Source organism: Symphalangus syndactylus, chromosome 20 (assembly GCF_028878055.3).
Source record: "Symphalangus syndactylus isolate Jambi chromosome 20, NHGRI_mSymSyn1-v2.1_pri, whole genome shotgun sequence".
In the NCBI taxonomy this organism is placed as follows: Eukaryota; Metazoa; Chordata; class Mammalia; order Primates; family Hylobatidae; genus Symphalangus; species Symphalangus syndactylus.
Genome location: NC_072442.2, coordinates 17,234,884 through 17,262,261, shown reverse-complemented (window position 1 = coordinate 17,262,261; position 27,378 = coordinate 17,234,884). Strand labels below are relative to the sequence as shown.

General features: G+C 37.9%; 1 protein-coding gene across 10 annotated transcripts in view; it reads right to left on the bottom strand.

The window, feature by feature from the left end:
- BCAS3 (BCAS3 microtubule associated cell migration factor) overlaps positions 1–27,378 on the bottom strand; it is a 727,466-nt gene that overhangs the window by 651,850 nt on the left and 48,238 nt on the right. For all 10 annotated transcript variants that reach the window (XM_055257582.2, XM_055257584.2, XM_055257583.2 and 7 more), the window contains exon 6: positions 3,004–3,085. In XM_055257582.2, coding sequence (XP_055113557.1) covers positions 3,004–3,085 — 82 coding nt within the window. The remainder of the gene's footprint in view (positions 1–3,003; positions 3,086–27,378) is intronic.

Below are 27,378 nucleotides of genomic sequence, written 5' to 3'. Positions count from 1 at the left end.
AGATTTGGCAAAGTTTTCTTCCACTTCTATTGAGATGATCATACAGGTTTTCCTCTTCAGTCTAATACAGTAAATTACATGGATTAATTTTCTTTTTTTATCTTTTTTTTTTTTTTTTTGAGACAGAGTCTCACACTGTCACCCTGACTGGAATGCAATGGCACTATCTCGGCTCACTGCAACCTCCGCCTCCCAAGTTCAAACAATTCTCCTGCTTCACCCTCCCAAGTAGCTGGAATTACAGGCGCCGGCCACCATGCTCAGCTAATTTTTTGTATTTTTAGTAGAGACGAGGTTTCACTATGTTGGCCACTCTGGTCTCGAACTCCTGACCTCATGATCCACCTGCCTCGGCCCCCCAAAGTGCTGGGATTACAGGCGTGAGCCACCATGCCCAGCCCATTGATTAATTTTCAAATGTTAGCCAACATTGTATTCCTGGAATAAATGTTACTTTGTCCTGATGTGTAATTCTTTTTATATGTCATTGGATTCTATTTGCTATCTATTTATATGTAAAGCATACCAAGAAAGAAGAAAGGGAGGGAAAGAAGAAAGAAGGGAGGAGGGTATTGGATATGAGAAGTATAGGATAAGAAAAACATAACAGCAGAAAATAGTTGTTCAATAGAAGTAATAGTAAGCCACACTGGAACTATCTCAAAAAAAGAGTAAGAAAAAATTAATTTTAAAAAATTAACCAGTACAAGGGATTTAACACCCAGATAAAACAAGTTATAGAAAGGGTGAACAATGAAAACTCAATGGAAGAAATCAACAACAAAAATTGAAGCCATTTCATCAAAATACCGGACTTGCATTTCCAAATTAAAAGGGTCCAGGAAAATGTGTGAATCAAGACACAAAGCTGCAAAGTTTCAGAACATCGGGAACAAAGCCGACACTGTATGGATTTCCAGAAAGTAAAACAGGCCACAAAGAAAAGGGTATCAAAATGGCCTCAGACTCTTCAACATAATGTTACACCAATGCCTTCGAAATTCTGAAGTAACATTCTTATAAACACGTATTTGTTATCCAGCCAAATAATCAATGAAGAGTGAAGGAAGAATAAAGACAGACAATATCTCCCACACATCCTTTTTCAGAAAGCTACATATTTCACCATAATGAATTAAAGCAAAATGGGTAAAAGAGAAAAGTGGGTATTACTCTTTTCCATTACAAGTTTTATGTGATCATTTGCATGTATAACTTTGGGGAAAAAAAATCTAAAAGGCTGCTCCGAAGGTAGTGAGTTCTTGATTGTTTATAGTCAGTTATGGATGGAACTCCTTGTTCTACTTTTTCCCCCCTTCTCACTACTGCACTTGACTAGTCTTTTTTAAAAATCTAAAAAATTAATCAAATACAATAAAAGCTACACAAGTAATTTGTTCAAATCGTAACAGAAAACTTACCCATGTAAAATTATATTTTAAATCTAAGAATATATTTTTAAATAAGTACATTATAGTGAAGGAAGGAATCTTTTTTAAAGAGGAAAGTAAATTAAATCTACTTCTAAATAAAATATTAGCAATATTAATTAGATATTTTCATGACATATTTCTACCTTAAAAGTTGAGAAAAGATGAACATTGATAATATGCATAAACAAAATAACTTCATAAATAACATGAAGAGGGAAAAATCTGCGTCTATGAATTACACACAAAGAAACAGCAGAGTCCTTTAGAAATAAAGTCCTCCTTGATTCCAGCCATCCAAAGAGAAGGCTGGCTATTCCAAAAACCCTCTAGAAAAGGATGGTCTAGAATCTTCATTATCAAAATATTTCACCAAAATACAAATGCAACAAAAAACAGAACAAGAGAGAGAGTGACAGAGCATGAGAGAGCAAGAGACAGCACAATCAATTGTGTGAGAAAGAAACAGAGAGACAGCTAAAGAGCTGAAATCAGAATATGCCATAGAGTTGAATAGCAAGGGAGAAAATCTACACGTGACTTCAAGATACTGTTGCTTGTTTCCTCCACCCTCCTCATTTCATTTAGGCAGATTTAGTTGCTAAATTAATCCCTAAATTATTTACGCACAATCACAATGTCATAAGTTTTCAAAAACATCATTCTCACAAATTTAGAGGATTAGCTGCTACAAGAAGTTTTATAAGATTTTTTTCACTTCCGGTAACTTTTTAAAATATAATGGAATTAAAATATTTTAATATCCTCTTTTTAAGAAGATTTTAAAGTATCCAAACATGATTATTATGATTATGTTTTCACTGCACATGCAAAAACATGCTTGAGTGAACCCAGGAAAGGTAATGAGAGAATAACACCTTTGGAAAACTCAAAGTATTAAGGAGTCAGGAGTTATTTAGCCATCTAAACAGCAAGTTTAATACAAACACATATTTGAATTTTTTAAATAAATATAAAACATATATTACTTAAACACAACATTAAGAAGTGTTTCTCTATTAAAGCAGAATTGCAAGCTTAAAAGCCCAAAACTCCACTTCTGACATAGCTGTAGATGCAGACAGCAGAGTCATCTACAACCCAGATAAAAGTGAAAACCAAGCTCTCCACGGCGTAAGTATAACTGAGAAGGAGGGCAAAGGCATGAGAACAACAGAGACTTGAGGAATACCCACAGAAGAAAGCTAAGCCAGAAACATAACAAAGGCAGCACAGTCAGCCAGGAAGGGATCTGGGAAGAAGGATGCCATGAAAACCAAGAGAGAAAAGGGCTTCAAGAAAGAGCCGGCAAAGGCAGAGGCTAAATCGAGATCAAAGAGGATGAAGATAAATCAAAACCACAGCAGAAAGTGAATGGCCATATTGAATTGGTTAAGATTACCTATTTCCATCTCAACTGACAGAACTAAGTTTATCTTTGGGGGAGGTGGGGAAGGAGAATGGACACTTGGAGGAAAACAGACTTTAGTTATCATTCTTGCTGTCTATAGTCCAAGACCAACAAAAGAGAAACTCCTTTCTGAATGATTTTTTTCTTAAGAACTACACTCACCAAACTGTGGAGCAGGCAAGATTCTGGCCGCTCGAATTGGGCCATGTCGAACGGAGAAGAGCTCTTGTGCTTCACCACTGATCTGCATAAGAGAAGAAGAAAATATTTCAGTGGGAAAACGAAGGTCACAACAGTATTATATAAAAACAAGATCTTCTAAATTTTATAACAATATTTTGTCTGAAATATATATACATACACCCACACCCATTTATTGTTGGTCATACAAGTTAAGTATATTCACATCTTAAATTACTGCAAGTAATTTTAGAAAACTGTAAGAGCACACATTTGATATGAACAGAAAAAAAGGGTCTGTTCTAGAAGTCTATAATTTTTATCTTATTAAACCATTAGAAATCTGCACAGTTCCTGCACAACTGCCTTCTCTTTGAGAACAAAACAACTGTAATACTACTCTGAAAATCTCACCTTAAATATTGTAGCAACTTTAACAAATATGTTGTAAATGAGAAAACGCAATACATATTGCAAAGAACACTTAGGTGAAATGTGAATAACTTAGGTATACTTATGGTTAGGCAACTAATTGTGTGTTAACCTTGAGTAAATCATGTAACCTCAATAAGCCTATATTCTTTCACAATCATAAAATGAAAAGGAAAAGCTGCTAAAAAAGCTACCAGGATACTTCTAATTTCAATATTCTATGAACAAAAAAATTATATATATATATATACAACTTTTAAAAGTCATCATTTTTATTATACACATAAATATGCACATAGCTCAAACACTATGAATATCCAAGCACTTTGAGTCATTCATTCTATTAATTCAAAAGGTAAAGGGTATGTATGTTCAGGACATTTTGCGGGGGATAAAAATTTTTTAAAAAGAAGAACAAAAGTTAAAGGGTTATGGTAATATGTGTCAAGTGTGAAAACAACTGCTTTTCAAACTGCTGATTGAAGCACTGAGCAGATTAAATTATAGTTAAGAATAGCTTTCCTATTTCCATCTCAACTGACAGAACTACCAGTTTATCTTTGGAGGAGGTGGGGAAGGGGGATGGACAGATTAAATTACTGTACATGGTACTGTAGTTCTTAAACCATTTTCATAATTGTCTAGTGTTTGATGAAGTATGCAATATCAGAGAAAATGGCAAACATTATAAAACTAGTTCAAGATACAAAAGAACTTACAACCAATGTAATAAAGATATAAATTCAATAGAGGAAACATACTGATGGTATTTTTTTAAATACCTGCCTGCCATACAAGCAGTTTAAAATATCAAAGATGTATACATTATAAAATTAGAAGTGTATAAATCTTACAATATTACTATAAATCTACAGAGCTCTCTTTTAGAATAACTACTTTTTTAGATTTTCAGCTTCTATCTGAATTTAAGAGCTGCAAACTATAAATATTTTTGTTTCTTAAAATGTTAAGTTGTGATAATGCCTAAATGACTATTACATTCATTTTGCTTATGATAATTACTACAAATTATTTATTAGCAAGAAATCCTTCTGTAGCACTTGGGATGCAGATGTGAATAATGCTAGGACTAACTGTGCAACAATAGCACCACCTATCACCAATGAAACACATAAAAGCTATAAACTCATTATTCCAAACTATAAGAACTTATTTACTCTACAAATTCCTTTGTAACTTTTAATTTTCAGGATAAAAACCATGGCCATTATAGTCCACATTTTATTATTATAGAACAAAATTTAAAATTTAGAAAAAGTCTTCAAAGGTTATTTGTTCAACTTCCCCTGCAATGTAGTATCGTACATTCTCTGAAATCTAAAAATTACAGTCTTTTTTATTTTAAGCATATATATGCTAAAAGCTGTAACACTAATGTAATCTAATTATATTACAGATGTGTTATTGGCTATTTCCACCTACCTTTTAAAATTTTAACAATAGCCAAAAGAATAAAAACACTGCCAAGCCATTTACATTTTAAAAATAAATTATTGTAGCAGATGTTACCCAATATACATGCTATTTCTATTAATAAAATAAAAAATATATTTTCAAATAATACCATAGAACTTACATTGAAATTATATTTCAAGTAATGCAAAATACTACTCACTTTACACTTATAATAAATTATAGTATTCTAAAACAAAATCCACCACTCTGTACTACTATTTCCATATGCCAGAGTTCTAGTATTTACCTTTTGGTCCTATCAAATAAAACCTTTATGTTAAAGAAGTATAACCATATTTAAATGAGCTGCTGTACTCAATTATTCAAAAAAAAAGAATAAAACAAATCTGTCTTAGCATACTCACAATATGATAAAAGTTTGCTATCATTGTATTTAATACACAAGAGCTTATTTTGACATCAAAAAACATTTTGAAACCTGAATATACAATACTTTTCAGCAAAACAGCTTTCAAAACAAACCTAAATGCCCTATTCTAAGCTTCTATCTTAAATCCCTCCTTACACATAAGGCAATAGGTGAGGGGGAGGAAAAACATTTGGACTGATTTTAAAATGCATCCCCACATTCACTGTCCATTCTTCATTACCTCTAAGGTCCTAGGATCTGTGTTTAATTATAACTCAGGGGTGGGGGTTAGGGGGAGCAGAGGAAACATTGTGTCACATTTATAGATATTTCTGAATATATTAAAATCAGGATTGTACAACCTAATGAAATTAGAAGCATAATTCTAAACTATCCTATGTGAGTCACAAAATGTCAAACTTCCTCGAGGAGAGAACTCTCCAAATAGTCTGTGGGAATTCTACATTAGAGTACCATTTCAGAACAGAAACAGTGTTAATGTTTATACAGATATGATGCATACATTTCAGAAAGGACACACAGAGGATAGTTAGTCTTTACAGATTCTGCTTTAGCTATCTTTCTGAATAATAATTTTATACATTATGTCCACTGACAATTTTGCCTTCAAATAAGTGCCAAAACTGATTTTTTTTATAAGGCTGTCAAGAGTGATTTTTTAGGTTTTAAGAAAAGAACTCATTAAAAATCACAAGGAATCTCAGAGATAAGGATTTTCTAGATCCTGAAAAGAAGCATACTAAACTGTAAGTTCACTTTTAAACCAACAATAGCAATAAATACGAGAGTAGAACTACAAGGAAGGAGAGTCCAAGCAGTATTCCAACTTCCTGGCAACTGTGGTAACTTGGGGAGAGGAGCGAACAGGGAGAAAGCCTCTCCAAGAGCTCCTCATGGGCTCTGCCTTTGTTCTTACTGGCATTTTAATTTCTGATGACAGACTTTTGTTGTTTGGGGCATAAACCGGACGTACCAGTTTGGAGGCACAATAAGGGGAACAAAGAATGATTTGTTCACACTGTAGGAAAAAAAATCTTTTCCAACCATAGAAAATAGCTTCACATGGTGAAAATATGCAAATTACATACCAAACCAAAAAAGGGGTGGGGGTAGTACAAGTTTAGAATCTCACAACTCAATCTAAGGCAAAAGGAAATTACAACAGTTAAGACAATAATATACACACAGAAAAGGCTATACAAGTTCTGGGAGAGCTGTAGAAGTGCTTTTAGAGAATTCTAAAAGCAAATGAAGGTTATCTTGCCCTCAGAATCAAACTTATTTCTAAACTTCTGATGACTTTTCATAGACCAATTATAATACAGAAAATTCAAATACCAAAAGACATAAAAATACTGCTTTATAATGCTGCATTATTAGGACAAGAGTACACATTCACATCCCCACTTTCCCCTATAGATACCGGTTAAATGGATGTTTGTGGTCCACAAATGATTTTTTTTTTTTTTTTAGCAAACTTTATCGAAAGGTAACAAACACAGAAAAAATACATACATCCTAAGTATATGTATAACATGAATTTTAAATGTTAACACACCTCTGAACCAAAAGACATCAAGAAACAGAATATTATGGATACTCAGAAAGTCCTGCTACATCTCTTTTCAGTCATAATCCCAACTCAAGAGTGGCCATAACTACAATCCTGATTTCTATTACTCTAAGTTCTACTTGTTCATCTTAATGTAAATGGGTTCCCACAATATGCACCCTTGGGAATGGCTTCTTTCACACATTACTACGTTTATGAAATTAATTCGTGTTGTTGCATGGAATTGTAGTTTTATACCTATTGCTATATAGATTTCCATTGTATGAAAATATTACAATTTTTTTTTTTTTTTTTTTTGAGAAGAAGTCTCGCTCTGTCGCCCAGGCTGGAGTGCAGTGGCGCGATCTTGGCTCACTGCAAGCTCCACCTCCTGGGTTCACGCCATTCTCCTGCCTCAGCCTCCCGAGTAGCTGGGACTACAGGCGCCTGCCACCATGCCCGGCTAATTTTTTGTATTTTTAGTAGAGACAGGGTTTCACTGTGTTAGCCAGGATGGTCTCGATCTCTTGACCTCGTGATCTGCCCGCCTCGGCCTCCCAAAGTGCTGGGATTACAGTCGTGAGCCACCGTGCCTGGCCGAAAATATTACAATTTTATCCATTGTACTGTTCATGGACCTCTGAGTTGTTTTTACTTTTTTACTTCTAGTTTTTAGCTCTTAAGATGTCAAGGAGGCCAGGCACAGTAGCTCATGCCTAAAATCCCAGCACTTTGGGAGGCCAAGGTGGGTGGATCACTTGAGGTCATGAGTTCGAGACCAGCCTGGCCAACATGGTGAAAAGCCGTCTCTACCAAAAATACAAAAATTAGCCGGGCATGGTGGCACACACCTGTAGTCCCAGCTACTTGGGGAGGCTGAGGTGGGAGGATTGCTTGAACCCAGGGGGCAGAAGTTGCAGTGAGCTGAGATCGCACCATTGCACTCCAGCCTAGGCAACAGAGCAAGACTCAGTCTCAAAAAAAAAAAAAAAAAAAAAGATGTCAAGGAAAATTGTGAAAGATTTTGAAATGCTGAATAGATTACTTAGTGTTCTGTGTTTTTTCTATGGATTACCAAGAGCTCTCCAGCAGACCCTTTTGGGTTATCTGATTCTATAGGGGATCCACACTTTGTCTTTGACTGGGCTACTGTACAATACTCTGAGCTGTCGAAAACTGATAGTAATGCAATTGATTCTTGTGCACAGAAATGCAAATGAATTTTGTCTGGTAGAGATACAAGTGAATTCTACTCTGTAGAAAAGATTATTCCAAACAGTACATTTTAGTGCCAACAGAATATTAACCAAGCTTGTATCTATTAGAAAAATTTTTATTTCAGTATTCCTAATTGCTTCTCTGCGATATTCACCTTCTCCTTGGAACCAGCTATAATAACATCCCAAATCCCTATCAATGAGTTAAAAAAAATGCAGGATATCTGTCCCTTATATAGTTGTATGAGATCACTGTTTTACCATTTTGAAAACAACATAATAAAGAATATTGATATAAACATTCTCACAAATGTCTTTTAGTAAACATGTATATGTATTTCTCTTGGATATATATCTAGTAGAGTAACTACTTCTGTATATTAGGGCAGGCACATGTGTATCTTTTGTAGATTTAAACAAAATTATTTTCCAATGTGATTGTACCAATTTACACTTCCACCAGCAACGTACAAGAGTTCTATCTGCTCCACATCCTAGCCAATATTTAGTGTCAATCATTCTGGTAGGTGTCCAAAAATTATGGATTTAAATCAATAAATGCATGGTAACTGAAATGCATAAATCAGTCTCCAATGGATATGTAATGCTGCCTCAAAGTAAATATATAAATAAACAGTCTTTATTATAATGGTCCTCCATGAGGGCAGATGATGTAAGACTTTTGTCCTGAAGGACCATAGATAGGTATGATAGTACAGAACATTAATGAGATTCAAGGACTCAATTAAGCAGCTCTTGGAATAAGTAGAGTTTTTTTGTACATAATGAAATTCATATCTTAATTCCAAATACAATAATGACCAATCCTTCCCTCAAACTAAGGTGCAATGATTAGGTTCTAGCAACACCACGTCCTTCGAAGCTGAAATGCACTGATTTGTAAAAATTCAGACTTTCGGTTTCCAGGCCAACACATGGAGCTCAGAAGACTTCACTTAGATCTGACCACAAGTAAAAAGCTGAACAGCTCTTTTTACATCCGTCAGAAAAATGATGTCATAGAGCAAACTGCTGCCCCAAAAATTGGAGAAGCAGACAGTCAGATACAGAGAATCACAATTTACCAGGGCAGAAATCCACAAGCAAGAACCTTCTCAGGAATCAGTACCAAGGTAGGAACACCTGGACTGTGATTCACAAATTTCTAGAGGTTCAATGTGGACAAGACATTGTAAAATGTAAAAATTAAAAATTGTAAAAAGTAAAAATTCCAGGGGAACCCAGACCTGGGGGCCCTCACACTGATGTGTTTTACCTCCAGGAGCTCCACCAGGCTCAAACAGCCAATACTGAATAAAAATCCCCTCGAGCCTCTGGCAGTGGGTGTGAAAATGGAACTATCTTGAAATATGCCAGAACGGATCATTCTGTTCTTAACAAAGCCTGTCCTCAACAGAAACTACTTTATGAGAGCCTAACTTGCTGGGGTTATATCAGAGCTTAACCTACCTGGGGAAAGGTAAATACCCAAATCCAATCTCCTCTTACCTTCCTGTCTCACTCGGGGATGTTAAAAAAAACACCACACACACTCAAAAAAATGAGAAACAAAGGACTAAAACTTTTTTTTTTTTTTGAGACGGAGTCTCGCTCTGTCGCCCAGGCTGGAGTGCAGTGGCGCAATCCGGGCTCACTGCAAGCTCCGCCTCCCGGGTTCACGCCATTCTCCTGCCTCAGCCTCTCCAAGTAGCTGGGACTACAGGCGCCCGCCACCACGCCCGGCTAATTTTTTCTATTTTTAGTAGAGACAGGGTTTCACCGTGGTCTCGATCTCCTGACCTCGTGATCCGCCCACCTCGGCCTCCCAAAGTGCTGGGATTACAAGCGTGAGCCACCGCGCCCAGCCACAAAGGACTAAAACTTACCCACAGGACTGTAGAATGGTTTCCCTCCCCACACACCGCCACTCAATTACTAACGTCCCATTTACCATAGTTCCTTTTACCCAATACATCATATCCTCGTTTTTTTTGTTTTGTTTTGTTTCTGTTTTTTGAGACGGTCTCACTCTGTCACCCAGGCTGGAGTGTAGTAGCATGATCTCGGCTCACTGCTGCCTCGGCCCCCCTGGGCTCAAGTGATTCTCCCACCTCAGCCTCTCAAGTAGCTGGGACTACAGGTGCCCACCACCATGCCCAGCTGAATTTTTTTGTATGTTTTTGTAGAGACGAGGTTTCACCATATTGCCCAGGCTAGTCTTGAACTCCTGGCCTCAGTGATCCACCTGCCTCACCCTCCCAAACTACTGGGATTACAGCTGTGAGCCACCACACATGGACCATATCTTCCTTTTAACAAAAAATTAGAAAGCACACTAAAAGGCAAACAATACAATCTGAAGAGACTCAACAAGCATCAGAACCAGAATCAGAACTGGTAAGCTCAGAGAACAGCATGCGGGATAAATGCCCCAAAAAACCCTACACCAAGGCATACCATTTTCAAATTTCAAACAAATCAAAGATAAAGAAAAAATCTTGAAAGAAGCCAGAGGAAAAATTACCTACTTGTAGAAGAGCAAGGATAAGAATTACATTGCCTTTTCCTCATAAACGATGCACGCAAGAAGAGAGTGAAGCACTTAGAGTGTTGTGTGAAAAAAAAAAAAAAAAAAAAAAACCAGCAACCTCTAATTCTGTATCCCGAAAACTCATCCTTCAAAAACAAAAGACAAAAACTTTCTCGGACAAACAGGAACCAAGGGAATTTGTTGCTGGTAGACCTGCCTTGCAAGGAATGTTAAAAGAAGTTCTACAGAGAAAAAGGTAACAATATAGGTCAGAAACTCAGATTTACATAAGGAAAGAAAAACAACAGAGAAGAATAAGTGAAGGTGAAATAAAACTTATTTTTCTTTCCTTCTTTTCAGACAGAGTTTTGCTCTTGTGGCCCAGGCTGGAGTACAATGGCGTGATCTCAGCTCACTGCAACCTCTGCCTCCCGAATTCAAGCAATTCTCCTGCCTCAGCCTCCCAAGTAGCAGGTATTACAGGTGCCTGCCACTACACCTGGCTAATTTTCGTAGTTTTAGTAGAGACAGGGTTTCACCACATTGACCAGGCTGGTCTCGATCTCCTGACCTCAGGTGATCCACCTGCCTCGGCCTCCCAAAGTGCTGGGATTACAGGCATGAGCCACCGCACCCAACCCAAAACTTATTTTTCTTACTAATTTTTTTACAGATAATAGTTTGTTCAAAATAACAGCAATAATGTACTCAATTATGTATGTGTATGTATATATGTGTGGTAATGTGTGTGTATATATATGCACTTATGCATATGTAAAATAAATGACAGCAATGATACAAGAAACAAGACAGAATTAGGAATAGTTCTTTAATATTAGGTATTGCACTACCCATGAAGCAGTATAGTGTTATTTGAAAGTGGACATGTACTGGTTGTAAATGCATTGCAAACTCCAGGACAATCACTAAAAGAAGTTTAAAATGTAGTAAAAATGATATGCTAAGAAAGGTAAGAAACAACATCATATAAAATGCTCAAACTAAAAAGGCAGCAAAAGTATGAAAGATAAAAAAAGAAAAAAACAAAGCAACAATAAAAAAAAAAAAAATCTGCCAGTCACGATGGCTTGCTACATGGAAGGCTGAGGCAGGAGGATCGAGGCTACAGTGAGCTATGTTCATGCCACTGCACTGCAGCCTGGACAGAAGGCCAAGACCCTTTCACAAGAAAAAATTTTAAAAAATACAAAAATAAAAATAAAAACAAGGGCAACAAATAAACAGGAACAAATATGGTAGTTATTTATCCGTCTATATCAATAATCACGTTAAACATCAATGGTCTAAATATGTTAGTTAAACAACAGAGATTGTGAAAACGGATTAAAACACAAGACCCAACTGTATGTTGTATAGAAGAAATCCACTTTAAATATAAAGACAAGGATTAAAAGTAACAGGATGTAGGAAGATATACCATGCTAACACTAATCAAAAGAAGGCAACCACAGCTGTATTAATTTCAGACAGGGCAGATTTCAAGGCAAAGAAACTTGTCAGGGAAAAAGGGGGATATTACATAATGATAAAGGGGTCAATACTCCAAGAAGACTTAATCGGTGCTTACTACGTATGTGCTTAACAACACAGCACCAAAATACATGAAGCAAAAATTGACAGAATTGCAAAGAGAAAGAGATGAATCCACTATTAGAGTTAGAGACTCTAACACCCCTCTATCTGAAATGAACACATCCAGCAGCCAGAAAAGCACAAAAGGATATAGTTGAACTCAACAGCACCATCAGTCAACTGGATATAACTGACATCTATAAACTACTTCTTCCAACAGTAGCACAATAAATATTCTTCAGGCAGACATGGAACATTCACTAAGATAGGGCATCTTCTGGACCACAAAACACACCTTAACAAATTTAAAAGAACAGGCTGGGCACAGTGGCTCATGCCTGTAATCCCAGCACTTTGGGAGGCCAACAAGCAGATCACCTGAGATCAGGAGTTTGAGACCAGCCTGGCCAACATGGTGAAACCCCATCTCTACTAAAAATGCAAAAAGTAGCCGGGTGTGGTGGTGCATGCCTGTAATACCACGTACTCGGGAGGCTGAGGCAGGAGAATCGCTTGAACCCAAGAGGCAGGGGTTGTAGTGAGCCAAGATTGCGCCACTGCACTCCAGCCCAGGCAACAAGAGTGAGACTCCGTCTCAAAAAATATATATAAAATATAATAAAATAAATAAAAAATAAAAGAACAGAAATCATTCAATGACCACAATAGAATTATTAAAGTAGAAAATAAAAATAGAAAGCTGGAAAATAACCAAATATTTGAAGATTAAACAACATAATTCTAAATAGCACATAGGTCAAAGAAGAAAGCTCCAGAGAAATGCTTAAACATGTTTAATTAATGAAAATGAAAATACAACTTACGAAAATTTGTGAAATGCAGTGAAAGCAGTGCATAGAGGGAAATCTGTAGCACTGACTGAATATATTATAAAACAAGAAAGATCTAAAATTAAAAATCTAACCTTCTACCTTAAAAAAACTAGAAAAAGAGGAGCAAATTGAATCCAAAGTAAGCGGAAGAAAATAAATAATAAAATAGAGCAGAAATCAATGGAATTGAAAACAGAAAATCAGTAGAGAAGATCAATGAAACCAAAAGCTGGTTCTTTGAAACGATGAATAAAATTAAGACTCTAGCCAAGCTAATCGAAAAAGAAACAGAGAAGGCACAAACTACTAATATTAGAAATGAAAGAGGGGAGCCTGGGCTCAGTGGCTCACGCCTGTAATCCCAGCATTTTGGGAGGCTGAGGCAGGTGAATCATCTGAGGTCAGGAGTTCAAGACCAGCCTGGCCAACATGGCAAAACCCTGTCTCTACTAAAAATACAAAAATTAGCCAGGCGTGGTGGTGCGTGCCTGTAATCCCAGCTACTCAGGAGTCTGAGGCAAGAGAACCGCTTGAACCTGGGAGGCAGCGGTTGCAGTGAGACAAGTTGCGCCATTGCACTCCAGTCTTCGCAACAGAGCAAGACTCGGTCTCAAAAATAGGAAGGAAGCAAGGAAGGAAGGGAGGAAGGGAGGAAGGAAGGAAGGAAGGGAGGGAGGGAGGGAGGGAAGGAAAAGAGGGGAGATCACTAAAGATCCCATGGACATTAAAAGGATAATAAAGGAAAATTACGAACAACTCTATGCCCACAAGTTTGATAACCTAGATGAAATGGACCAACCCCTTGAAAGACACAATCTGCCAAAATTCACACAACAATAAATAGACAACCTGAATAGGTCTACACCTATTAAAGAAATTGACTCAGTAAGTAATAACCTTCCAAAATAGAAAGCACCCAGGACCAGATGAATTCACTGGTGAATTCTACCACACATTTAAGAAAGAAATAATACCAATTCTTTATCATTCTCTTTGGAAGCCAGAAGCATAGGGAATGCTTCCCAAATCATTTTAGGAGGCCAGTATTACTCTAACCAGAACCACAAAAAAGATGTTAGGCTATGTGTGGTGGCTCACCCTGTAATCCCAGCACTTTGGGAGGCTGAGGTGGGTGGATCACTTGAAGCCAGGAGTTCGAGACCAGCCTGGCCAACATGGAGAAACATCGTCTCTAATAAAAATACAAAAAAATTAGCTGGGCGTGGTGGTACACGCCTGTGAGAAAAAAAAAAGACATTACAAGAAAACCACACATCAATATCTCTCATGAACACAGATGTGAAAATCCTCAACAAAATACTAGCAAATCAAACCCAACAATGTATAATAAGAATTATAGGCTGGGCACAGTGGCTCACACCTGTAATCCAAGCACTTTGGGAGGCCAAGGCAGGAGGATCACTTGAGTCCAGGAGTTTGAGGTTAACAGTGAGCTATGATTGCACCGCTGTACTCCAGCCTGGGTGACGAAGTGAGACCCTGTCTCTGAAAATAAAATAAAATAAAATAAAGAACCAAGTGGAATTCACACCAGGTATGCAAAGCTGGTTCAACATTCAAAAAATGTTGAATGGCTCACTTAATGTAATAGCTCACTTACACTCACTTAATGGCTCACTTAACATAAGCCATCACATCAATAAGCTACACGGTAAAAATCACATGGTCAAATAACAGATGCAGAAAAAGCATATGACAAAATCCAACACCTATTTATGAAAAAAAGAAAAAAACTCCTCAGAAACTAGGAATAGAAGGGAACTTCCTCAACCTGATTAAAGAACATCTACAAAAAAAGTCCAGCTAACATCACTTAACCTGTAATCCCAGCACTTTAGGAAGTAGAGGTGAGTGGATTGCTTGAGCCCAGGAGTTTGAGACAAGCCTAGGCAACATGGCGAAACCCTGTCTCTATAAAAACCACAAAAATTAGTGCTGCATGGTGGCATGCACCTGTGCTCCCAGCTACTCAGGAGGCTGAGGTGGGAGGATCACCTGAGCCCAGAAAGCAGGGGTTGTAGTGAGCTGAGACCACACCACTGCACTCAAGCCTGGGTGACAGAGTGAGACCCTGTCTCAAAAATGAAATAAAATAAAATAATAAAATAAAAAATCACACTGAATGATGAGAAACTTCAAGCGGTTCCACTAAGATCAGGAACAAGGTAAGGATGTCCCCTCTCACCAGGTTTTTTAACATGACCCTAGCTAATACAGTAAGACAAGAAAAGGAAATAAAAGGTATAAAAATGGGAAAGAAAGAAAACTGGCTTTGTTCACAGAAGACATGATCATCTACATATAAAATACAAGTGATTCAACAAAAAACTGGAATTAATAAGCGATTACAGCAAGGTTGCAGGATACAAGGTTAATATGCAAAAGTCACTTTCTTATATACAAGCATTAAATAAGTGGAATTTGAAATTTAAAAATACATTACCATGTACATTAGTGCCACCAAAAATGAAACACTTAGGTATAAATCTAATAAAATATGTATGCAATCTATATGAGGAAAACTTTAAAACTGATGAAACATATCAAAAAGGAACTAAATAAATGAAGAGACATTCCATATTCATGGATAGGAAGACTCAGTATTGTCAAGATGTCAGTTCTTTCCAACTTAATGTATACATTCAATGTAATCCCAATCAAAATCAAAGCAAGTTACTCTGTAGCTATCGACAAATCAATTCTAAAGTTTCTATGGATGGGTAAAAAATTCAGAATAGCCAACTAAATATGAAGGAGAAAGCAAAGTCAGAACACTGATGCTATCTGATTTCAAGACTTACTTTAAAGCTACAGTAACCAAAACAGTGTAGTATTGGTGAAAGACTAGATAATCAGATCAATGGGACAGAACAAAGAGTTCATAGACCCATATAAATACAGTCAACTGATCTTTGACATAATAGCACAGATAATACAATGGAGCCAAGATAGTCTTTTCAACAAATAGTGCTGAAAAAACCGGACATCCACATGCAATAAAATGAATGTAAATACAGACCTTACACCCTTCACAAAAATTAACTCCAAATGGATTACAGACCTAAATGTGAAACACAAAAGTCTAAAACTCAAAAAATAATATAGGAGTCTGGGCACAGTGGTTCACACCTGTAATCCCAGCACTTTGGGAGGCTGAAGTGGGAGGATTGCTTGAGGCCAAGAGTTCAAGACCAGCCTGGGCAACATAGCAAGATTCCATCTCTACTAAAAATCTAAAAATTAACTGGGTGTGGTAGTGTGCACCTGTCGCCCTAGCTACTCAGGAAGCTGAAGCAGGAGGATCACTTGAGCCCGGAGTTTAAAGCTGTAGTGAGCTAGAATCGCATTACTGGGTAATAGAAGCCTGGGTAGTAGAGCAAAACTCTAGCCTGGGGATTAGAGCAAGACTTTGTCTCTCAAACTAAATAAATAACATAGGAGAAAACCTAGATGATACTGGGTATAGCGATGACATTTTTGATACACCAAAAGCACCATCTGTGTAAGAAAAAAATAAGCTAGACTTGGTTAAAATTTAAAACGTCTACACTCCAAAAGACATTGTCAAGAGGATAAGCCAAGCCATAAACTGAGAAAACATTTGCAAAAGACACATCTGATAAAGTACTGTTATCTAAAATATACAAAGAACTTTTAAAACTCAACAATAAGAAAGCAATCTGATTTTTTTTGAGACAGGGTCTAGATCTGTCACCCAGCTGGAGTGCAGGGGCGTGATCAATGCTCACTACAGCCTCAACTTCCTGGGCTCAAGCATTTCTCCCACCTCAGCCTCCCAAGTAGCTGGGACCACGGGTACATGCCACCATGCCCAGCTAACTTTTTTAAAATTTTTTTCTAGAGACGGGGGTCTCACAAAGTCGCCCAGGCTGGTCTCAAACTCCTGGGCTCAAGCAATCATCTCACCTCAGCCTCTTAAAGTGCTAGGATTATAGACATCAGCTACCACACCCAACCAAACATCCAGTATTTAAAATTGGCCACTAGACATGGAAGATCATAGGAAAAGAATGCCTTGTGTTTATCTCGAGTGCATTTTGCCTTTCTGTCAAAAATACCTTTCATGTCAAGAGTCTTCTGAATTAGTAACTGCTCTAATTTCACCTGGCAAGACAGGGAGCAAGAGCAGCCAATACCTGAGACCTCGGACATTTTGTTCTTATTCCAAAAATCATGTCCTATCACAACAATGCAAAATATGAAAAATATACCAGATAATCTGTTACAAATTTTACAAATCAATAAAATCAATGATTCTAACAGTTTAGTAGAAAAGAAAATGGACTATGTTTATTAGCTATAAAAATTTACTAAATCTGAGTTTGGTTTTAAAATAAGGTTAATAACATATTTATCTAACCAGGCAACAATATATAAATTGTATATTTGGTATATATATAAATGTATAATTGTATATTTGATAGTATATAATAATTGGCACTCAATAAATGATAGTTAATCCAAAGAGATGCTTGTTGAATGAATAAATTGATGAATGAATGATTCAGTCTATATTGGTCTCACTATTCTACCTTAATGTTATTTAGCATAATATACCTTTGCTCTCCTGATCTCAAAGCATGCTATTAATATTTAATACGCAGAAATTTGTTAAAATACCATATTGAAGAATACATTTTGGTACAGCTCAGTGCTCAGGTCTTTTTTATTTATTTATTTATTTATTTTTGAGATGATGTCTCGCTCTGCTGCCAGGCTGGAGTGCAATGGTGCGATCTTGGCTCACTGCAACCTCCGCCTCCCAGGTTCAAGTGATTCTCCTGCCACAGCCTCCCGAGTAGCTGGGATTACAGGTGCACACCACCATGCCCAGCTAATTTTTGTATTTTTAGTAGACACGGGGTTTCACCATGTTGGCCAGGATGGTCTTGATCTCTTGACCTCGTGATCTGCCTGCCTCAGCCTCCCAAAGTGCTGGGATTACAGGTGTGAGCCACCACACCCAGCCCAGTTCTTGAACTCACTAATACATTACTTCCTATGATTTACAGCCTTGGAGAAAAGAACTACTACCAAGGTGGTAAGCAGTATCTCGTCTATGTAGTAGGTTTTATCACACTAGTCTTCATAATACAAGATCAAGCCAGTCTCCACTCTCTCTAACTTTTATCTATTTATATGTTTTTACTTGCAACTTGTTTTCCTTGCTACCAGTGATCTAAAAATAGCCCATTTAAACATATAAATGTAGAGTTACCAATCTTTTCTAATTGTTTCACATGTACTAACCATATGGACACAAATGAAGATCAGTAGTTAAAAAGATCAGTAGTTTGAAAAGCTAAAAAGTAACACCAATAAAATCCTATTGGGGAGAAAAAGTTAATCTAAGGACTTTAGTTATTAATAATGTGTCAGTATAAGCTCATCAGTTGTACTAACTGTACTACACTAATGCAAATGTTAATAGTTGAAAATAGGAGGGCTGGGCGGGCCCAGTGGCTCACACCTATAATCCCAGCACTTTGGGAGGCCAAGGCTGGCGGATCACCAGAGGTTAAGAGTTTGGGACCAGCCTGGCCAACATGGCGAAACCCCATCTCTACTAAAAATACAAAAATTAGTGGGGCCTGGTAGCAAGCACCTATAATCCCAGCTACTTGGGAGGCTAAGGCAGGAGAATTGCTTGAACCTGAAAGGCGGTGGTTGCAGTGAGCCGAGATCGTGCCACTGCACTCCAGCCTGGGCGACAAAGTGAGACTCTGCCTCAAAAAAAAAAAAAAAAAAAAAAGGAGGGTGATAAGCAGATACATGGGAGGTCTCTGTATTTTCACCTCAATTTTTCTGTAAATCTAAAACTACTCAAATAAATAAAGCCTATTAATTTAAACATATATAGAAAATGTTAAAATCCCACAAATAAATGTTAATCTTCCATAAAAGGAAGAAAAAAAAATCACGGATAAAAGGTAAAAATATAGAGATTAGAGAAAGAAAGTCTTCTACTAAGGAATTCAGTTCCTACAGCAACAAAAACACCTCACGTAACCCATTTAAATATACACATTAAGGCCAGGAGTGGTGGCTCATGCCTGTAATCCCAGCACTTTGGGAGGGCGAGGTGGGCAGATCACCTGAGGTCAGGAGTTTGAGACCAGCCTGGCCAACATGGCGAAACCCCATCTCTACTAAAAATATAAAAATTAGCTCGGCGTGATGGCGCACGCCTGTAATCCCAGCTACTCAAGAGGCTGAGGCACGAGAACTGCTTGAACTGGGAGGCAGAGGTTGCAGTGAGCCAAGATTATGCCACTGCACTCAAGCCTGGGCGACAGAGCAAGACTTTGTCTCAATAAATAAACAAACAAACAAGCAAACACGTGTATAGTTATCAATTTGCTAATTATTTCACATGTACTAATCATATAGATACAACGGGAAGGAATGAAGTTCCTTAAAAAGAAGACTGATTCATTATAGTTTTTTTAACTTAAAAATTAATAACAACAATTTACTTTTAATCAGGGAGAAATTGTAAAAACGTAAAGGAGAATGTGGGAGGCATGGTAGGTATCATCTTATACTAAGGAATTCAGTTAAGAAGCAACAAAAAGAATTCACCTAGCTACATGAGTGGCCACAGTAACTACAGAGCCAGCTCTACTGAAAGCTGAGAGTCTCTGCCTCAAATCACCCTATAAGCCAATTTGATAATATATTTTCATTTTATAGATAAGGAAACAAAGAAAAAGGCTGCCAAAAATAACCAGCCCAAAGAGGCATCAGAATCTCCTATAAATACTTAAACTCAGGACTTTTTTTCTCTAACAAGTCACTGTTAGTGTATTATTTTATTTTTTGCAGCTCTGCCTCCACAATTTTAAAAACTTAAGATAGCATAGTTTGAGGAAAGTTTTCCTAATGGTAAAGAGTAGTCCTTTTGAAAGCTCCTAAAATTAGGAGGAAGAGGGGAACAAGTTTTTTGTTTTATTTTGTTTTTTGCCTGCCTAACCACAAATGATTCAGTTAATATCAGAGTGTCAGTATCTCTGTAACCTACTGTGCATACCATCAAGAAAAAAAATGCAAGCCACAAAAATCGCCTAAAATGCATATTTGTGAGGACTAACAACTTATAGAACAGATATTTGCTGACAACATAAAGAAAACAGCAATCCGGTCTGTATTTTGGTCTTGACACTAAATTCATAATACAAAACTTCAGGCAGGCAGGAAGTAAATTTCAAGAACAATATGAAAACCACAGAACACAAATAATGAATGGAACTTGTAATCATATTTTCATACTTCCAGATTTTTGCACACATAGAAAGGAGTGTTTTAAGGCAACTTTAACCTTTCCCCTTCAGCCTGATTTTCTAAAGGAAGATCAAAGAAAAGCGGTTTGAACTCACATGTTCCTTCAGTTATGCAACACTGATTTAGACATTACACTTCAAAACTCTAGCCATTACTTCAGCATGCACCAATCCAAATATCATTCCAGTCCTTTGAAGCCGCCTTAATGGTATCTTCCATTTGCAACTAACACTTTGGTAGTCAAAAGATCTTATTCAGGGTAAATGTTAATGTAAAACCACTCAGACTACACTGACACACACGCCTGGAGGCAGACGAGAAGGTGTTCAGAAGTCAATGTAACACCATTATAGAGAGTGTCGGCCTAGCGGCTGTCATAAACACTTCATAATCACTCAGACACACAAACTGGATTCTCTTTATTATTTTATTACAAACTGATAGGTGTTCAATTGAAAACTGAAGAGAGAAAGCAGTGCCATAGATAAACCAATTTTAGTTCATCGCCACTTTCCACTTTTAAAAGACTGAATTTGTTACATTTTAATGGTACAGTAAACCTATCTCGATTTAACCCATTGATTAAAGAAGATAGATTTGCAATAGATAATTAACCAAGGAGAAACTGTTTATATTAAATAGAAGCCTAAAAGTTTTTTCCATAAAATGGCTATCATATTAACTTGTAAGATTAACAAGATGATTTTTTTTCATGACTGACAACATCAATGTAAGCAGTAAGTGGAACAACTGTAACTCCCAGATACTGCAAACGGAAATATACAACAATACCGCCTATTTGGAAAACCCTTGGGCAACTGCTTTTTGTTTTGGGGGGGGGCACAATTTCTAATAGTTAAATATATGCCACCTACCCTGTGACTAAGCAATTTCACTAGGTATCTTAAAAAAAAAAAAAAGAGTCCATATATCTACAAGAATGTTCACAGACACTTTATTCATTATAGGCAAAGGCCAGAAACACAAAGCCCATCAAAAAGAAAATAACTAAACAGATTATGGAATATTTAAATAGTGAAATAAAACACAATAATAAAAACAAACAAAAAATGCAAACTACCATGATATAGCAACAACACAGATGAATCTAAAAAATATATTTAGCAAAAGAGGACAGATGCAAAAGAGTACATACTGTGTGCCTCTGTTTATATGAAGTTCAATGCATGCAAAACTAATATGGGGTCAGAATAGTGATTATCTTATCCTGGAAGGAGGAGAAATATTGACTGGAAAATTTTATGAGTACAAAAATGTTCTACATTTTCTCCCCAACGGTGGTTTCATGTACTTGTGTATGTACACACACAAACATGCTTACAGACATACATAAACACACATATATACAAACACATATACACAAGTAAAAATCACCAAAATATAGACCTGAGATTTGTGCATTTCATAGTATGTATATTACCTTTATTTTTTAAAAGATATCATCAGGTACAGTGGCTCATGCCTGTAATCCCAGCACTTTGGGAAGCTGAGGTAGTAGATTACTTGAGGTCAGGAGTCTGAGACCAGCCTGACCAACATGGTGAAACCCCGTCTCTACTAAAAGTACAAAAATTAGCTGGGCATGGCGGCGGGCACCTGTAATCCCAGCTACTTGGGAGGCTGAGGCAGGAGAATCACTTGAACCCAGGAGGTAGAGGTTGCAGTGAGCCAAGATCACCCCCACTGCACTCCAGCCTAGGTGACAAAGTGAGACTCCGTCTCAAAAATAAAATAAAATAAAAATAAAAAGATATCTGTCATAAACAAATTGTGGTATTCCATACAATGAAATATTATTCAGTCATCTGAATAAGCTATCAAGTCATGAAAAGACATGAAAGAACCTTAAATGCATATTACTAAGTCAAAGAAACCAATCTGAAATGGCTACCTACCATGTAGTGATTCCAACTACATGGAAAAGGCAAAAGAATGGACACGGAAAAAGATTAGGGGTGCCCAGGGCTTATCAGGGAGGGAGGGATGAATAGATAGAGAACAGAGGATGTGTAGAGCAGTGAGAGTATTCTGTGTGATATTACAATGGTGGATACTTGTCATTATATTATCTGTCAAAACACATAGAAAGTATACCACCAAAAACCAGGCCGGGTACAGTGGCTCACACCTGTAATGCCAGCACTTTGGGAGGCCGAGGTGGGCAGATCACTTGAGGTCAGGAGTTCCAGAACAGCCTGGGTAACATGGCGAAACCCCATCTCTACAAAAAAAATAGAAAAATTAGCCAGGCATGGTGGCATGCACCTGTAGTCCCAGCTACCCAGGAGGCTGAGGTGGGAGGATCACTTGAGCCTAGAAGGCAGAGGCTACAATGAGCCGAGATCGCACCACTGTACTCCAGCATGGCCAACAGAGCAAGACCCTGTGTCAAAAAAAAAAAAAAAAAAAGGGAAAAAAGTATACCACCAAAAATGAATCCTACTGTAAGCTATGGACTGTGGGTAACAATAATGTATCAATGTATGTTCATAGATTGTAACAATTTTACCACTGTGGTGCTGGGGGGTGTTGAGAGTTGGGGAGGTTGTGCACAATGTGGAGGCAGGAGGTATATGGGACCTCCGTATACATTCTACTCAATTTTGCTGTGAACCTAAAAATGCCCTTAAAAATAAAGTCTGTTTTTTTTTTTCCTTTCCTGTCAGGCGAGAGCTGTGCGAGGCAAGAGTCTCAGATGCCATTTCTCGTTTTCATCACATAGACAGAACAGCCCTCCTGCTTTGGGCCAGGAGTTCAAGGCCAGCCTGCGTAACACAATGAGAGCCCCTCTCTGCAAAAAAAAATTTTTTTAAGTAGCCAGGCATGGTGGCGCACGCTTATAGTACTAGTTGCCCAGGAGTCTGAGGCAGGAAGATCACCTCAGCCCAGGACTTGGAGGCTGCAGTGAGCTATAATGGCACCACTGCACTCCAGCCTGGGCAACAGAATGAGACTCTGTCTCTACAAAAAAGGAAAGGAAACAAAAAAGAAATAACCCTGACCCCATCTCATACCACACACATACAAAGTTGGTTGTTTTTTTTTAAATGAATCTTAAACCTAAAGGCAAAAACAACAACCCACTAAAAGAAAAGGAATTTTTTTTTTTTTTTTTTTTTTTTTTAGACGAAGTCTCACTCTGTCGTCAGGCTGGAGTGCAGTGGCAATCTTGGCTCACTGCAACCTCCAACTCCTGGATTCAAGCAATTCTCCTGCCTCAGCCTCCCAAGTAGCTGGGCTTACAGGCACATTCCACCACACCCGGCTAATTTTTGTATTTTTAGTAGAGACAGGGTTTCACCATGTTGGCCAAGATGGTCTCGAACTCCTGACCTCAGGTGATAAGACCACCTCGGCCTCCCAAAGTGCTGGGATTATGGGCGTGAGCCACCGCACCCGGCCTTTTTTTTTTTTTTTTGAGACAGAGTCTCACTCTGTCACCCAGGCTGGAGTGCAGTGGCACAATCTCGGCTCACTGCAACCTGTGCCTCCCGGGTTCAAGCAATTCCCATGCCTCAGCTACCCAAGTAGCTGGGATTACAGTTACACACCATCATGCCCAGCTAATTTTTGTATTTTCAGTAGCTAACGGTTTCACCATGTTGGCCAGGCTAGTCTTGAACTCCTGACCTCGAGTGGCATGCCTGCCTTGGCCTCTCAAGTGCTGGGATGAGCCACCACACCCAGCCTAGAAGAATATTTTCATGTCCTTAGAGTAAACAAAGATACAAAAATAATAATAGAGTAAAAGACAAAAAAATCTGAACCAGATTTTTTTCATCAAAAGAAAATTTCAAGAAAGTGAAAAAGTAGGCCGGGCACGGTGGCTCACGCCTGTAATCTCAGCACTTTGGGAGGCCGAGGCAGGTGGATCAAAGATCAGGAGTTCAAGACCAGCCTGGCCAATATGGTGAAACCCCGTCTCTACTAAAAATACAAAAAAAAAATTGGCCAGGCATGGTGGTGAGTGCCTGTAGTCCTAGCTACTCAGAAGGTTGAGGCAGGAGAATCACTTGAACCTGGGAGGCAGAGGTTGCAATGAGCCAAGATCGCACCACTGCACTCCAGCCTGGGCAACAGACCGAGACTTCATCTCAAAAAAAAAAAAAAAAAAAAAGAAAGTGAAAAAGTAACAATAGCTATAAAGTAGACTATTGGGACAATGGATGAAATTTGAATATGAACAATAGTTTCCACAATACTACTGCGTCAAATTTAAATGTACTGGGCTTGATGACAGTGCTATGGCTATACATTTATTCGTAGGAAATTATACTAAATAATTTATGAAAACAGGCAAGGCACAATGGCTCACGTCTGTAATCCCAGCACTTTGGGAGGCCGAGGCAGCTGGATCACTTGAGGCCAGGAGTTTGAGAAGAGCCTGGCCAACATGCCAAAACCCCATCTCTTTTAAAAATACAAAAAATTACCTTGGCGTGGTGGTGCATGCCTGTAGTCCCAGCTACTCAGGAGGCTGAGGCAGGAGAACTGCTTGAACCTGGGAGGCAGAGGTTGCAGTGGGCGAGATCGCGCCACTGCACTCCAGCCTGGGCGACAGAGCAAGACTCCATCTCAAAAATAATAATAATAATTTATGGAAATTATGGTTCAGAAAATATACGCATAGATACAGAGACTGAGAGAATGACAAAACAAGTAAGGCAAAATCCATAATTGGTGAATCTCCATAATGAGCAACGGGAATACCTTATATACATTATAAAAATGTTCTGGAAGTTTGAAATTTATTGCAAAATAAAAAGCATTTTTTGAAATAGGGTCTTGCTGTGTCCTGTGTTGCCCAGGCTGGAGGGCAGTAACGTGATCATAGCTCACTGTAGCCTTGATCTCCCAGACTCAAGTGATCCTCTCCCCTCAACCTCCTGAGTTGCTGGAACCACAGGCACATTCCACATTTTTGGTCAAGACGGGGTCTCACTATGTTGCCCAGGGTGGTCTCAAACTTCTAATCTCAAAGGATCCTCCCACCTCAGCCTCCCAAAGTGCTAGGATTACAGGCATGAGCCACTGTGCCCAGCCTAAAAAGCATTTTTTTTTTTTGAGGAGTCTCACTCTGTCGCCAGGCTGGAGTGCAGTGGCGCAATCTCGGCTCACTGCAACCTCAACCTCCCAGGTTCAAGTGATTCTCCTGCCTCAGCCTCCTGAATAGCTGGGACTACAGGTACCCGCCACCATGCCTGGCTACTTTTTGTATTTTTAACAGAGACGGGGTTTCACCATGTTGGCCAGGATGGTCTCGATCTCTTGACGTCATGATCTACCCGCCTCGGCCTCCCAAAGTGCTGGGATTACAGGTGTGAGCCACTACGCCCAGCCCCCTAAAAAGCATTTTTTAAACCCCACAGAAGATATCAACACATCCACAACAGAATGGCCAAAATCAAAAAGACTGACAATACCAAGTGCTGCTGAGAATGCAGGACAAACAGAAATTCCAAATACTTCTGGTGAGAGTACAAAGTTGGCAAAAACACTTCTGAAAACCATTTGGCAGTACCTACTGAAGGTAAACATGTACTTATCCTATGACACAATAAATCTACTCCTAGGTTAACACCCAAGACAAATGAGTGTTTATATACACCAAAAATTACCATTTTTTGTTTACGTCCACGAAAAATTACCATACATAAGAATTTTCAGAGCAACTTTATTAATAATACTCAAAAACTGGAAACAACAAAAATGTCTATCAGTCATATAATGGATTTTTCCAAATTTATTGTATTCATATGATAGATACTACACAGCAAAATTAATGTTACACACAATAGCATAAAAACAAATCTTACAGTCATAATGTTAAGAGACAAGCCAGAACATAAAAGCATACTTTTAAAATCTATGACCATATTTTTTAGACATTCAAGAATAGAAAAAACGAATCTCTGGGGATAGAAGTCAGAATAGCAGAATAATGGTTACTTGGAGGTGGAAAGAGGGTAGTACTGCCAAGAAAGTGGCACAAGGGATTCTTTTGAGGTACTAGAAATGTTCTAGATCTTAATCCAGGATGATGGTTAGAAGGTTATATATATATATTTCAATCTGTACACTTAAGATTTGTGCATTTTACTGTATGTATATTCAATAACATCAGAAAAAAATTGCATTCCACAGACTCATAAATCAGCTTAGGTCCAAATAATGTATTGTTTTAGAGTAGGAAATCATCTAAAAGATCTCAAGTAAGAAAGAGTCCAACTTACAATGATAAATTTCAAACTCACAGTAATGTCTACTGCCTATGTCAAATCAACAAGACTCACACCACTATTCGCACACAGGGAAAAATTAAGTTTCAGATTCAAGAGTTCTCTGGAGTTATACTTTAAGAAACATACTACAGAAAAAGATATTTTAATCCACCAATATGGGTAAATTCCAGAAGTTACTTCAGTATTACTCTTCATTTCTGCTTTTATTCATCCGTAACAACCAATGTCCTCCCACTGCAGATGTCTAAGGATCCACCTATTCTCTTTCCAGGAAGAACAGAATCCACCAAACAAAATAAGGTCCTATTCTCAACAAAGGCAATTTTTTTCACTGGACTCCATCCATATTCAACCTCTCTCTGCTTGCCAGTGTACCCAAATCACTAACTTTATATTACTCCCAAATGAAACCCATAAAAATTGTTTCCTGGCTAACAATCTTAACATGGCAAGGTCTATTGGCACCCAACCTCTAATAAATAGTAAACTAATTGGTATTTACCTCAAGAATGCCCTTGCATGTTTGCTCTAAAGCTTTTAGTGTATAAAAACTACACAAAAAGCTTTTAGTGTTTAAAAACTACACAAAAAGCTTTAGGGCAAAAATTTCCTTTCAAGGAGCAGCTGCACTTTTCTTAGCTCAATGTGGTAGCGACACCTAGTGTTAGGTCATTGAAGTACCACATATACACAGCTCCAAGAAAACACTACAAATACTAACTTTTGAAAAGAAGATACAGTCATCTC